The 15,352-nt window shown below is 44.2% G+C and overlaps 1 protein-coding gene across 3 annotated transcripts; it reads right to left on the bottom strand.

Moving 5' to 3' along the window:
* Nucleotides 1-101: 101 nt before the first annotated feature.
* On the bottom strand, nucleotides 102-15,242 carry LOC146384826 (zinc finger protein Aiolos-like). 3 transcript variants are annotated; one of them, XM_084930227.1, is made up of 8 exons: nucleotides 11,465-15,242; nucleotides 10,597-10,745; nucleotides 10,192-10,290; nucleotides 6,194-6,613; nucleotides 4,379-4,546; nucleotides 3,881-3,997; nucleotides 2,936-3,046; nucleotides 102-1,860 (listed from the first exon to the last, which is right to left on the bottom strand). In XM_084930227.1, the coding sequence occupies exons 2-8, from the start codon at nucleotides 10,646-10,648 to the stop codon at nucleotides 1,226-1,228; spliced, it is 1,602 nt and encodes a 533-aa protein (XP_084786353.1). In that variant the 5' UTR covers nucleotides 10,649-10,745; nucleotides 11,465-15,242; the 3' UTR covers nucleotides 102-1,225. The 3 variants fall into 3 exon arrangements, with proteins under 3 accessions (XP_084786353.1, XP_084786354.1, XP_084786352.1); XM_084930228.1 differs by having other exon boundaries at nucleotides 10,597-10,664; XM_084930226.1 differs by having other exon boundaries at nucleotides 10,597-15,242.
* Nucleotides 15,243-15,352: the final 110 nt, after the last annotated feature.

Raw genomic sequence — 15,352 nt, 5'->3', positions numbered from 1 at the left:
AGAAGCAAATTAAAATAGAAATATTGGGTTGTGTTGTGCAGTCCCCAAAATAAGAAAGGCCTACATTTATTTTCAACACATTCACCACATTAATTGAGCCATTTACTTACATATGTATTTATTTTAACTTTGGCAGCTTCAGCCAGCCATACATTTCATCATTTTCAGAATCTGTCAACACGTACTGCATGGAACAAAGTGATCAGTCTCTTTTTCCCTCCTGATTTAATGGAACCTAGAAGATGTCATCTGCTGCCACACGCATTTTTGAGGCCTTCAGCTTGACTTTATACTGAATTTTTATCCACCTTGTTCTATCTCCTTTACCTCTGTCCTCCATAGATGTAGTGCAGTTTTGTACTTTCAAGGGTTAAATGTAATGATGGAACCTCTGTCTCACTGCACGGCCTTTTCTGCACAGTGTGAAGGGAACCGGTGCTGTATAAATCAAACAGAAGTGAGAAATGTAATTGAACACTGTGTGTTTTGTGTGACTAAAAGTCTTGTGAAAAACTGTGAAGCAACTTGTGGGGAGCGCTAAATGAGTACAATATCTGGAGTGAGAAGCAGAGTGATGTGTCCTTTGAAGCTGTGAACTACACTCAGAAAACCACAGCTGAGAAAAAAAGAGACATGTGACCTTCGAGATAATAGGATTTTTTTTCTGCAGTCTTGAATTGCCAAGTTTTTGTCAGAGAAGCTAAAAGTCTTTCGGCGTGGTGCAGCTTGTGTGTGACGAAGGAAGAGCTGTCTTTTATTACTTACATCTTTACACTGATAAAAAACAAAAGCATTTACACAATAAATGTAATAAGTGCTCATATTTTTGGAACATTTGAATTAACATATGGAACTGAGGATTAGGATATACACAGCGGCTACAGCAGGGACCATTAAGTACAAATATATGCATGAAAAAGGAGGTAGAAGTGCTCCTGCATTAACATTTTACAGGCCATCTTTTCAGATGACTACAGTATGACTAAAAACACCCTGAAACCCGTTACACTCGTATAACGTCTCCCTCTCTAACACACACACCCACAGAGACAGACACACTCAAACACACACACACACACACACACACACACACACACACACACACACACACACACACACACACAGAGGCAGAGAGTGATAGCTACTTCATGAATTCATTTCTGACACTACTTATATGAGTTAATCTGCTGTTTTTCTCATGCAGTGCTGGTGTTGTGCCTGCAGTCTACTTCAACTCTAGGCGGTGCTCGCCACGGGCTATGTGGGAAGAAAACTCGTAACGGTCCCGACTGCGGTGGCCACACACGTTACACTCGAGCGGATCGCGGAAGCCGTGGCACCCCATGTGGATGGTGAACATGACATAGTCCAGGAAGATCACCCTGCAGTGGCCACAGGGGTACACGGCCCCGGGCACGGGCTCCCCGTCAGCTCGCATCACTCGCAAAGCCTCAAGAGGCGACAGGGGGATGGGCTGGGTGTGTGGGTGAGGCATGCCGTTCTGGGAATTCAGCCCCCCAAGCAGGTGGCCTAAGCTGTACATGACAGGCTGGGATATCTGGGCGTTGTCATTGTGGTAAGAGTCCATGCCAAGGGGAGGCTGGGAGGCGTGAGGGATTCCCAGGAGCGGCATGGCCATCTTGTGGCCATTGGTGAGGCCCATGGGAGTGATGTCGCCACGGGCTAACGGGATGGGGTAGGGCCTGTGGGAAGGCGGTTGGTCACCATCGGGGCCTGGGTGGATCGGTTGTTGCTGGTGATGGGCGTCTGGCCCCGGGGAGCCCGACGGAGGATCCTTGACATCAGTTCGGTGGACCAGATCCCTGTTAAAGCTCAGGTCCAGGCACACGCCGTTGTCGCCTAGACGACAAGAAAGAGCTCAGCACGAGGAGACTTTGCAAACCTCATCCAGCAGCACGGGCAGAGAAACAACACAGGAAGCAAGAAGCAGTTAAAACAGATGGAAAAGATTTAGACCCTTACTGGGTTTCTCACTCCGCCGTGGAGTCGAGTGCAAAACGTGCCCCCCGAGGGCAGGAAAAAGCAAAAACCTGGAAAGCGCCAGGTCGACGGGACAAAAGCCTGGCAGCATCCTGAGGCAGCAGTTAGGGACAGGGAGGAAGCATACGACGCAGATGAAGGCCTCTGTAGTGCAGCTGGTGTAATGACAGAGACACCTGCTCACGTTTCTCGCCTCGCGCCTTGTTTGCTCTCTGTGGTTACTTCTCTTTTTCCTCCTGTGGTTGTCATATTGAAAGATCTCACTTCATTTGTAAACCTGATGGAGATGTAGGAGGGTTTTTTTTTTAATTGCCAAAACACTCATGCTTTTTGCGAGCAGCTCGAAGCTCGATTGCGAAACTACAACTCAGTGTTAGTCTTAACCAGAAAGGTGAGAGCAAGCTATTGAAAATCATTGTGCATGTGTGTGTATATATACGCCCATAAAGTTTGGGAAATCACTGTGGCAAGTCAGCCATTTACCGAAACTGATACTTCTGATAATTACCAGCTCAAATTATCTCAGATCAAATCAAAACACAAGCAGTTAGTAATGGAACTCAGAGGTTTCATGTGCATGACACTATTTTATTAACCGTGCAATAATTACCAATACCCACCGATGACACAATTCCTGCAGAGAATTTGGGGCAGTGGGGACCACTCTGTGGTGTGTGCAGGTATGAGGCAGGTGGTCTGCCCTGAAACCCCCTTTGGCGACAGATGAAGGCCAGCATAGACAGACAGACAAACAAGTAGCTCAGACAGACAACTTCAAATTCTGTATTGTGCAGCATAAAAGCGCAGCAAAAGGCAAAATGACAAACGATACGTATAAAAGCTGGAGCCACTAAATATTCCTTAAAGATATAAAAGCACATTTTTAAAGAGAAATCTGAGCGCTTTCATCGGCCTGAGGTGTTTATACCCTTACCTGTAAACTTCTGTGGCATTGAACTCTTCCGCTTGGCTACGTTGCTGGCGAGCCTGTCGAGCAGCAGCGCACGCTCAGTACCCATCTGAGTCCTGGATGTGTGACTGTCCTCTGCTTGGCAGCAGAAGAGCACAGAGAGAGAAAGAGAGAGAGAGATAAGGAAATGAAGACTCTCTTTTTGATCAGGCAGTGTCATGAGTGCACAGCTGTCCATCAGCCTTTGAAGTCACAGTTTTTTTTTAAAAAAGGAAGAAACTCAAAAACACACAGCAGCTGCTTGTTCGAAGCGCAGTTACACCGGGAGGAACGAGATATTAATTTGAGAGCAGACGCTCCTTTGACCTCACTTCCTGGTTGCTTTTTTACTTCACCAGCACAGGAGAGGAGACCACAGGATGAGGATGTACTTCCTCACCACTATGGCACTATCAGGCATAAACTTACGACATTTGGTGACCACAGAAACAGAGCATTGTCTGTGTGTTGCAACCATGCTGTTGTCCTCTGAGTACATAAAGGCTTTTCTGTTTTTTTTATTTGGAGGGAAGGGGGAGGTAAGGTGGTGTGCGTTTGTGTTCCTGCTTGTGTCGGGTGGCTGGGCTGAAGCATTTGCCCTACATTATTTAGCTCCCCCTTTGATGGTAGAGAGATGAGAAGCGGTCTTCTGCACGCTGAGCCTGTACGCCACAGCAGCCATAACCCGTTTAGCTGTAAGTGCGGGGTAGTAGCCATAAGCTTGTTATTTTTAATGGGGCTATAAAAACAGGATCTGTTAAGTGTGCACCTGCACGAGCGTGTGCATTTCTGCACGAGCTGCAGAAATGCATGCGTACTTCATAACTTTAACACCTATATGTGCATGTGTGAACCGAGTGTCCCTCGGAGACATGTTGGAGTCTTCTTACAAGCGTGGTGGTGAGACAGTGTGTGCGCACCGCTGCTCACCTCTCTCGGCGGGACCTTTGCTCTGAATGTACACATGGCACCTCTCTCGGTGCTCCTCCAGCGAGCTGCGCTGCTTGTAGCTGCGACTGCAATGGTTGCACTTGAAGGGCTTCTCTACTGCGAGGCAGAGGTTTCAGTTAAACACTCAAACACATCAACGGCATGAAGCAAGTATTACTTCGTTAAGTACGCGGTTTTGTACAAAACTGATGATGGTGTGCATATTGGAGGCCGTGCAGGAGAAACACGTGAACTGAAAGTGAATGAGTAAGTTTCCAGAGGTGAATGAGTAAGATAATCATATGTGATGTGTGTAACCATATGAGAATGCATGGCAAGGTGTTACTGGAAAAGCCATGTAGCCTCAGCAGACCTCAGATTCAAAAGGAGTGAGAAACCAACCAACATGGTACTGTACGCAGGTGCATACAGTATCAGAGCTTATCAGTGTGACTGACTGTGTGCGTGTGTGTGTGTGTGTGTGTGGCTGCCTGGTACCAGAGTGGGTGCGCAGGTGCCCGCTCAGAGCGTCACGTCGCCGGCAGGCGTAGCTGCACATCGGGCATTTGAAAGGCTTCTCCCCGGAGTGCAGTTTGATGTGGCGAAGCAGGTTTCCCTTCTGGGTGAAGGAGGCCCCACACTGAGTGCAGTGGAATGGCCTCTCGCCTGAAAAAACACAGCGTTTGAAACAATCCTGCACGTTCTCACACGACACCGGCTTCTTTAATCACACAACTTATTCTGATTTCGACCACCTGTTGTGAGGCTCCTGTAAGAAAAAAAAAAAACCCACTGTGGTATTCTTATGTTCTTGTTGGGTGGAAATTTTGCAATAGCTCAGATATTTGTTGGCTTCTATTTTTTTTGACTTTAGTTATTTTCTTGTTCCTACGATGAATTGCAAAAAAAACACAGAATCATTCACCATCTTTAAAAGGGGAAGAAAGTAACGTCCAAACCTAGAAAAGACTGTTCTCACGGACAACTCAGACCGCACAATTGCCAAACAGATTGTGCATGACTTCTCATGTCAGAAACAAAGCCTCACAGGTGCCAAATGAAGACTAGCACTGCTCGGCTCTACTCAGTGAAATGCAGCTCTAATGTTTGTTTGTTTTACAACAAAAGTCGCGATTAAATGTCACAGAGACACACGAGCCTTTCAAGTAAGCGAGTACTGCATCAGACGGTGGATCATGGTTATTACAGGGAGTATGGTCGCCTCAGCGTCTTCACAACCATCGGATTTCCTCACGTGTAGCGGATTTTCCTCAATTTCTCTCCTCAGCTCGCCCACTGAGGTCTAACAACAACTTGAAATTACAGTTTGTTCCACGCCCCCGCCCAAGGACACGAGGTGATCGAGCTTTTCGAGGCCACAGCAGGCGACCTGTGGAACGCTCTGCTTCACCTCTGAGGTTTTCCGATTCTGTCATCTCTTTTAAAAGTCCGCTAAAGTCACTTGAGCATTTAAGTAACGTGCTTGCCCCAGCTAAGGACATTTGTGCCTTTGAATCCATGTACTGCTCTAGACTCTGTTTTATTGGGGCAGTTGTGTGTGTTCTTAATCTATCTTCTTTTATCTGTGGGTAAAAAGTACCATATAAGTAAGTATAGCTTGCTTTCATGTTTAAGCACCCTATCTACTCTATCATAACCATAACCCCAACACTATTTTTTTTTGCTAGAATATTTTTCTGACTAAGATTTGAGAGTTTCAGAAGCCTAAAATCACATAATCTCACAGCACAGAATTATAATAATTGTCTGCGATGACTTAAAGCTAAACTCTGCTTTGTTAGTCAGACTGATGGAAGACGGGACAAAAATAATCTTCGTGACTCATTTTGAAGACATTTAAAATGTAGCAACATGAGAATTTGTGACCTTCTTTCACGTTTTTGATATTTTTTGTGCGCCGCCGATAACTCGATATATCAGTTCTATGGATAAGCTGACAGTAATCCCATGAGTGGGATGAGTATTATTTTCCATACTATAACTCGGCTCTGAGCACGCTGGTTAGGTCATCACTTCAGAAAATCTGTCATTCATTTCAGGATTTTAGGGCAGAACGATAACTGCAGCTGCAGTCTGATGTGCTGACCTATCTGCTGCTGCGATCAAATCACTCAGTTAGTGCATGTGTGGAATATATGAACAACAATAGAGGCTATTTCACAATCTGTCAGTTAGCACACGATTGTGTGTTCCTAATCGCTTTGACAGAGTCAATAAAAGGAGACCTCAGGGCAATCAACAGCGCAGCGATTGCACAACTGCGATCTTTGAGGTCAGCGTCCCTCTGCTTACCCGTGTGGCTGCGCTTGTGCACCAGCAGTACGTTAATGCTGATGCAGGACAAGCCGCAGATGTCACAGCTGAGCTTGCCTGTCGGTTGGATGCGAGGCGGCCCGGCTCCAGGTGCGTAAGCGCCTTCCGCGTTGGCGGCAGACGCTGCTGCGCTGGCGTCGGGGAGGGCCGCGCTGTCGTAACGCGAGTAGTCCACCAGCGACAGGTCCTGCGGCTCACTCAGGCCATCTCCCTCTTCATCCCCTTCCATGTCCCTCTCCTCATCATTCTCTTCCTCTGTCCTCTCCTCATCAAAACCTTCCTCCATCCCGTCCTCACTGCCTCCCTCTGCTTCCTCTTTAGGCACAATCTCTTGGTCTTTTTCAGCCTTGAGAAGCTGCTCGTTATCTTCCATCTCCTCAGCCTCGGTCTTTATCACACCTGAGCAAAGTGGAAGGAGGGGACAACCAAAATATGCATTTGGAGAGACATTTCACAGGAATGTGTAGAGCATTTTCCAACAAAGGAGCTAGATAAGCTGTGAGCAGAATGTGGAACACAGTCACGTCTTTACTTCCACGTTTGTATTTAAGGTCGATAGCAAGATATTAGTACTAGCACATCTCCAAAGTGTGGGTAGCCTAATTTGGGCCGATGCATAGTGTCACAGAGAGATTCAGAAGATGTGTGCTTGAGATAAGGCAAAGGCATTTCCTCTACACAGCGGCTAGAACCAGGGCAGGAGAGAGAGAGAGTGAGTGAGCAGGCGCCTCAGACAGACAACACTAATTCCTCATCTGCCTTTAAAGAGTCATTTCAGACTGACTGTTCATCACGTTGGTCACAAAGGCTTAAAAGCATCCAAATTTAAGGGTTAAAAGGTGTTAAAGTGCACCTAAAGTCCTCTCAGTTTCCCCTCAGCCAGCCAAGCACCAATTACATCACCTATACAAGCAAGATTTTCCCGCTTTTGTTTTTTTTTTCTGGTTTCTCAACCACACGCTCAGCTCAAACTACTTCTCCATGCAGGATTTAGCAATTTCATTTATTAACACCACATCTGCCTACACGCAGAGTCCTAAGGCCCAATGTACAGGACCTCTCACCTAGCCTCTTGCAAGCGTTAACCAGCCCCCCAGCTTATTCAGTTCCATCCAAAAACCACACTGTGGTCTTGGCGGTGACTGATGATGAGCTGAAGAGCAGCGCCTTGTATTGTGGAAAGCGCTCAGAGGTGCTATGGAAACTTTGCACACACAGAGCTCCGAGAGGCCCGATATAGAGTCCAGTGTCTCAATGCAGTGAACCGCAGGCTGCGCATTAGACGCAGAGCAGGGCTTTAGGAAGTGCACCCAGTGGGGTAGATAGATGGGTGGCAGTCAGAAATAAAGAGGAGAGCTGTCTGTAACACCATGTTCTTTTTTTTTAAGTGAGAAATGAGAGAGTTAGGGCTGAATGACAAAGTCAAAACAATTCAACATTAAAAATATCGTGTGAAACAGAGTTGTCACAGTTTCTGCCCGCTTGATGACAAGAAGAGAGCTTTTAAAATGCAGCTTTTATCACAGAAGCACGAACGTGCAGTGAGAACTAAAACCAGACCATGTCTACCACACGCTGGAGACAGCCTCTCATATCTACATACAGTGTGTGTTCAGTCAGTTTTAATCAAAGGGTCTCTACATGAAAGATTCAATTTAATTCTGTATTATCTGTCATCGGGCTCCTAGTAGAAATTTACAAGAAGAACAAGTTTTGAGTAATGATGCAGAAACTGAAGGAGCTTTTCTGGTCACTCTGCTGTGACCAGAAAAAAGAAAGAGAGAAGAGACTGCAGAGTGTGGACACGACACTGGCTGAGAAAATGGAGACAGAGTCCCTGTCGGTTCTCATCAGTGTTCTTGTGACCAAAGTTCACCATGTACAAGGAGTTAAAAAAGGTCTGATTTTAGACTGATTGAGTTTAATGACACCAAATGCTGGAGATGAGGACAGATTTAGGCTTCTGTGAAATGACTTCATCTACTTCCAGACTCAGAGTGCAAACCTTTGGTTTTTGGTGCAGCCCTCAAGTTTTCCTGTAACACTGTGATGCAGCAGGAACAGGACTCGGACCCAGGGACGTTTCTGTGCAGTTTCATCATATATGTTGTAGACATCATAGCAGACTAATAAGTCCTACCATGTCTAACACACTGAGGTGTTGGTCTATATAACTGACTTTGCTGTGAATGTTGCATTGATGTTACAGCTAAAAAGCCTCTCTTTCACAGGCGTTCTGCTGAATCTGTTTTTACTTCTTGCATCACTGCTTTGTTTGGGGTCTAAACCTGCCCAATAAAAACAGACCCAGTAGTCTCGTAAGAACAGGTCTGATGAGCCAGGCCAAGCTTTGGGTCAGTTATAACAGGAAGGGTCTCTGGAGGGCTCCTGTCATACTGGGCTGTCTGAACCATCCACACCACAGGCAGATTGAGCTTTTGCTCGAAGGTTTCATCATCTCTTTGTCTCCTTTTCTGCATTCTGACTGCATTTTAGGAAGAATCCAGGATGGATGTTTCCATTTCATCCAATTACTTTTCTGGTTGCTGTCATATTAACTGCTGCCCAGTAGGAACAGAAAAACGACTTCGGACACTCATCAACACTCATTTATTGACCGGAGCTCTGGGAGAACACGCAAACTCCACATAGCTACGGCCTCACAAGTCTGAACCCACTGTTCTTGTGAGGTGATGGTGCTAACCACTGAGGCATCATGCACCCATATACCATTGGTGTCAAGAAATGTCACCTCACTAACTGGTGAAAAACAACGTTTCCGAACATAAACCACCATCCACTGATCAGATACAGTATAAATGCATATTTGCAGGCCTCGCTCTCTTACTTTCTATATTGGCACGCGGTCAATGAAACTTTAATCAGCTAGATGACCTATCAAATCAATCAAGCACCTCTTCGTCACGTGCAACCTTGATGTAGTTCATGTCAAACCCTGGAAAATGAGAGACATGCAAATACCAGACACAGCTTGTTGCCGAGCTCTAATTTATGTCTTCTCACAATGATTTGGTCCACAGAAAGCCCTCAGCTAGTACACAACAATATTTATTTGACTTTATAGTATTCAGATAAGCATTTATGCATAAATTTGACAGCTACCGGCATGAACACTAGCTAATTAAACCCAGAAAACTCTGATGTAAAAGCAAAATAACAAATCTGCTTTTTTTGTGCAAGTTTTTGCAGAGACGAACATCACAACTGAAAGGTCGCGTGGGAAGTTTCATTTAAAACACAGTTAAAGATCTTTGCTGTTTCACCTGTTACACACATTCCAGTCACCTGCCACGAAACTGGCTGCGCATAAAAATGAAACTCGTCTTCACGTTTCCATCATTTTACGAGCGGGTTTGATAAAACATTTTGCGCTTGCAGCTGCGCTTCTCTTGTGAGCTCAGCGAAGCAGCAGTTCCCTGTCTTTGACTCCAAATGCCTGCTGGTTTGCTGATTCAAACGACAAAATTAAGCTGCAAATTATGCCGTTTGTTGCTTTCGGCGATAGCTAGCCTGTTAGCTCGCAGGTGCAGTGGAGGTGCATGGCCACAGCTACAAATAGGTGGATAAAAAATGATCAGGAACATAAAATAAGATACGGCCTGATTAGGATTTGCAAAGGGCCGGATTTGGCTCGATTTGGCCGAATGCTCTGGTTACAGGTGACCTTTCACTGACTTTATTTTAATCCCCCTCCTCTACTTTTTCTGCCACTCTAAATGGTTTCCTGTATTTCCTGTCCTCAACCAGTATAATCTATTTCATTGTATGAAAGTATTGTAGCTCCATTCCTCAATTTTTTTCCTAGAACTGAAGCAGGCAAAAAACCCAACAAAAGACGTGTAAAGAACAGCTGTAGCACCAATGCCACACACACACACACATATACATATATATATATATACATATTTGTGTGTGTTTGAGAGAGAGAGTGTGAGTGTGTGTGTGGGTACACATACGTGGATCTGCGACACCTTCAGCGGACTGAATTCCATTTTCACTAAATGAGTTGTCCTCCTTCTCTTCTTCCTCCTCCTGCGACTTCACATCTGCAACATCTGAGAAAGTAACATGTTGAGTGGATGTGTTAAAACTGAGCGACGCTTTTCTTCTTAATTAAAAAAGTGTTTTCCGTAGCAACAAATGAACATCAAAACTCCTGATTAACAGTAAATATGCAGGAAGTCTTGCTCGTGACCCCGACACTATGACCTGCTTTCAGCTGCAGCGTGCACAAATCCCTCCACGTACGTGCACAGAGTTTTTAGGCACGACTTCAGCCAGGATGGTGGCTGCTGTGGAGGAATGCGTGCATCCTCATCATCTAAACTTTCACATTAAAGACAAGGAATGCCTATACTCACCCATCCCGTCTGCCTCTGAGGATGTGAATTCAGGATGCTTTTCTGTGCTCATGATGAAGGAAAACGTTCTGTGAGGGGGGGGGGGATTTACAGTATTCGGTTAATGAGAGTCTAACCAGATTCTCCCCTTTGGCGCTTTAAAACCAGGTCTGCCAATAAAGATAGAGAAAAGGCGGCTTTGTTTCTTACATTCATTGTGTCACATTTTATCTGACCGTTTGTGAGACAATTTTAACTTTTTCAGATGCTCTCGATGCTAATAAAAGAGCCCCCCCAACCTCCCCTTTACTATTTCTACAAGGCCTGAGAAGAAATAGAAGCAAGACTTGCATCTCTTTGTTCCTGTTGGTTGGACAGTGTAAAAAAAAAGAAGAGTGGGTAAAAAAGCCCACGGTTGATTGCTCGACCCTGTCTCTACATTTAGCCTTATGAGAAAGAGATGATGTTCACTGCTCATGTATTTCCTGCTGGGTTTGTACACAGGAGCAGGCGTAAAAGAGCACACACAGACACTCCAGCACAGTTTCAAAATTATTTAAGAAAAATCCAGACGTGCACTTTTTAAAGAAGCCCCCTGTCAGTTTCCACCGAGTTAACAAAGTATTTAGTTATATTTTATATTGTTTCAACTATTTATTCGCATCAACTCTAATAAATAATAAAAACCACACCGTTGATAGGGTTTTCATGATTAACTGAAGCTCTTGCGTTAAAATACATCAATAGGAAACTTTCTCACATGGTCAAAATGAAATTGAGAAGCACATGTCTACATTGCTGCTGTTAATTCCAGGAGACGTCTTTGGTTTTGTTTTTTGCTGGAAGTTAACAGTAAGTCTGAGGAGTAATGATAAGAATAAGATCTTACCTGCTTCTTGCTCAGCACCACAGAGGAGAAGTGCACTCACAGGAGGAGATTCCACACTCCGCCGCTGGACTTTCTCTGAATATGGAATATAAGCAACGTCACAGCCGTGAATTCCTTAAAGGAACAGGAACGCATTTTCAGCAAGGTGGAGCAACAAAGACCAGAGCGTGTGAATCCAGCAGAGCAGCACCGACGGCGAGACTCAGAACAAGTCTGATGATGTTTTAATCTACAAACATTCCTTCTCTGAACCTAAACACGCACAGCCAACAACATTTATGAGCGAAACAAAGAACCGATTCGGGGTTTGATGTTACTTCAGGGCGTCCACATGGCTCCAGACTTGGCTTTTAAGGAGATCTAACTCCATCTTGTGGCCAGATGTGAAAGCTACTTCAAAGTCCAACTCGTCTGAAGCTGAAACTTCATTTACTTTTCTTTCTTTTAAGAATTCCCCTCATTTCAGGTGAATAAACAGCTGATATCTGCCCTTTGTGGTCCGTACCTGCAGAAGTCAGACACATTTTATTACTGGCTGTGGAAAATCTTACGTCATGGCTCTGTATCTGTATGCTGCAGCTGCTGAGTGTCCCTCTCTTTATTCCCATCTCTGACGCAGAGTTGGAAGAGAATTAGGAAAAAAGCTTTTAAATACTTGTATCCCAATATTGTCTACAGATGAGCTTTAACAGTCGGGGCTTGTTATTATAGGAGAGTTTAAGGCAGTCGTAAAAGTGCATATGCAGTATCACTGAAATCAGTACCTATTTTATGATACAGCATATGATCTGAGCACAGCATTCACTTGTTTACAGTGAGTGAAGTTATAGTTGTGAGATTTTTTATGCCTATAGTTGTTAAATCATCTACCATCCCCCTCACGGGAAAAACAAGCGACTCTAACGCGTGTAAATAAAGGCAAATAAAAGCTCATTCTCTCTCCTGCTGATAAAAATAAGTTAGAAAATCCCTGAACACATGCGCAGCAGATCTCCAGGTGCATGTTTAGTTTGAATGCACTTGTTGCTTGAATGAGCAGCAGTTCTCTAAAACCGCCGTTCCAGTCATACTTAGGTTTTTCTTTAAAGGGGACGAGTGACGCAAACTGAGACAAAAACATGGGGGACAAAAGCGCGCATGTGTGTGTGTGCGTGGGTGCGTGTGTGTTTATGTGTAAGAGAGGCGGGGGGGATACTGACGTATTTTCAGTGTTACGTGAACATTTTCACCGGATCCAGCTTTGACCACAACCTGTGGAGTTACCACAGGTAACAAAGGTCTTGTGGTACAGGAGGATGAAGTGACCCTCAGATATTTGTATCAGATTTAGTTTTTGGTTTCACCTTTAAAATTTACAAAATTTCAAGTGTGAGGTGAAATTTTAAGGGGGGAACAAATAATTCAGCTGAAACACTTTAAAAACTGCCAAAAACTATTTAATATAATCAAAACTTTTAAGGATGGATTAAAAAAAACAAAGTCTTGTGACATTTGAATGTTTTATGTTCATCCCTAAGGCGGGTTTGTTACAAAAGATTATCCACTATCTAACACCACAGACGCCTAATTAGTAACACGCAGTAATGACTGGAGGTTAGAGCGACCATATGAGCAAAGCTGGTTTTCAGTGACGGGAGGACGTACCAGCATGTAGTGCCTTTAAAGATCCGAACGTAGTCTGAAAACTGAGGCTGAAAGAGGGTCACTGATGAAAATGTTTGTCTTTCACTGCTTCTAAAATTGCCGATGCATGCTCCTCACTTTATTTATATACTTCTTATTTATTTAAATATGATGTTTTTAATGCGTCAGATGTGCCACAATTGTACGTTTTACTATTATCTGTGCATAATGAAGTTTTTCCATCTGGTACAACAGTGTGCTTCAAAATCACAGGACCTATCACAGCCTCAGTGTTCTGGAGAGAGAAAAACATCTTTCACATTTTAGTGAGGAACAACTGTTTTTGATTTCTCTTAGATCACATATCCTAAAAGCACAGGGTTGGGCTAAGGACTTCTACACTCACAGGTTTAAATATTTGATTGCAAAGAGCTCTGCTGGCAAAGACAGTATGCTTCAAATCAACATTTAAACAGCTTTTAGCTTCCTGTGGTCGTCCCTCCTCTTTGTAAAACTTGTGGACATGACTCAAACCTAAAGCAGTTTAATGTAGGTGAGAGAAAACGTACAGTTCTCCTTCCAGTTCTGCTCGTTTTCAGCTCCTTTCTCTCATTCTCCTTTAATAAGACAGCTTATTGGTTTTATCCTGCACCTTTGTGCAGTAAATATTCACTTTACTGAATCAACTTTGACTGCTTAAGCTTCATATTAGCACCAGACAAACATTAGAAATACCATATATCCTTATTTCTTTCGCTGAAACCACATAATGAAGGAAATGTCAGCTTTCTCCTTTTATTTCTCCTTATGTGGCTTTAAAGTTGAGAAGATCTGACAGGTTGTTCCATTTCATAATGAAATCTATACCTTTCAGCTTTTATAGCCAATACTTTTGAAATTTGAGTATTGCACGTGGTCTCTTTTTGGTATTGAAAATATTCCAGGTGGCAAAGATTCTGCTTTTTTTGGGGAAATCTTATGACATCTATTAGAAGCTGTTCATGTACTTTTCATTTGTGAACTTTAACAGATCACAGCTTATTGTTAGAATAAACAGCAAGATAAAAAAATGTGATTTCCACGAGGATATAAACTTTAAGACACTGGCCGGTCGTGGTTTTGTTGGGGGGGGGGGGGCTTTGTTGTTCTTCTGCTTTTGTCTGCACCGTTTCTTTCAGGTTGTTTTGTTTTACACTGTTGAAAGATTCCCATCCATCGTTTCCCGTCTACGTCTGCCCTCCTTTTCCTGTCATCTCTGGCAAAATAATATTTGTTTAAAATGAGCCTAAAATACTGGAAGAAGAATTTACATGTTCCGCTTGTCTGCCGGTCTGTTGCACTGCTTTTCAAGTTACAACAAAAACACAGCTCACACACAGCTCATTAGCTCAGCCAGCATCTACAAAATAGTGTCAATAACCACATTTAACCTTTGACTAACCACCCTGCACCCCCCAAAACACAAACACAGTCAAACACCTCATAACTGACACATAATAACATTCCTATTCTTGCTGTAAGTTCAGAGACTGTTGAGCAATTCCAGAAACTGCAGCTTGATTTTTCCGTCTCTGTAAAAAAAGAACATAAAAGTATGCGGGTGGCTCGTCTTTTAAATCGAGGCTCAGTAAAAATTTCTAACCTTACCACGGAGCCCTAAAGCAGACTTGTATTGGAGTGTGTTTAAAGTGCTTTGTGGACGTTTCAGATCTGTACCACCGATGTCTCGTAACTAACAACACTCGCTGTAGCACCCACCTGAGCGGTGCACGGCCTTGAGAGGCTTGGCTGCTGCCCACGGCCTGCCGGTGGCAACCAGCCACCAGCGTGTAGAAAAAAGCTGAAAGAACGCACACTCACAAAGGCGTTACAATGCATGCTGGGTTTCCATGGCAAAATGGAGGCAAAGAAACACAGGGGGAGAAAAAAGAAAAGCAATAAAAGCCATGATTGAAAACCTTTTGGGCTGGGCGGAGGGCGCACATGCACAGGCAAACAAGACGCAAGGAGCACGCTGATTTACAGAGTCTGGCCTGATCAGAAACACACACGTGTGTAATAAACTGCAGCGTTGTTAGAACATATCGTGTGATCCCACTGGTGGGAGGCGTTTTTAGGACTGGTGGGGGCAGGGCAGCAGCTGGGAATGGGCAGGGGGGGGGGGTCTGTGTTTGACTGTCCATTTGCCTTTTTATAGCTGCCCACTCTAGTTAGGAAAAAGGGAGAGAGAGAGATCTATGAGCAGAGATAATGAGGAGGTGGGTG

Source organism: Perissodus microlepis, chromosome 6 (assembly GCF_051167445.1).
Source record: "Perissodus microlepis isolate ML-2025 ecotype Zambia chromosome 6, ASM5116744v1, whole genome shotgun sequence".
Lineage (NCBI taxonomy): Eukaryota > Metazoa > Chordata > Actinopteri > Cichliformes > Cichlidae > Perissodus > Perissodus microlepis.
Note: the sequence above shows the minus strand (reverse complement) of the source record. Positions and strands in the feature narration are given on the sequence as shown.

What these genes read in the sequence shown, in the direction of transcription:
- LOC146384826 (XM_084930226.1), bottom strand. Translation starts at nt 10,648, where the DNA reads ATGAGCACAGAAAAGCATCCTGAATTCACATCCTCAGAGGCAGACGGG. An exon ending in TGAAGGTGTCGCAGATCCAC is followed by an intron (nt 6,614 to 10,191) that starts GTATGTGTACCC and finishes CACTTTGCTCAG; the next exon opens with GTGTGATAAAGACCGAGGCT. An exon ending in GCACAAGCGCAGCCACACGG is followed by an intron (nt 4,547 to 6,193) that starts GTAAGCAGAGGG and finishes GTGTTTTTTCAG; the next exon opens with GCGAGAGGCCATTCCACTGC.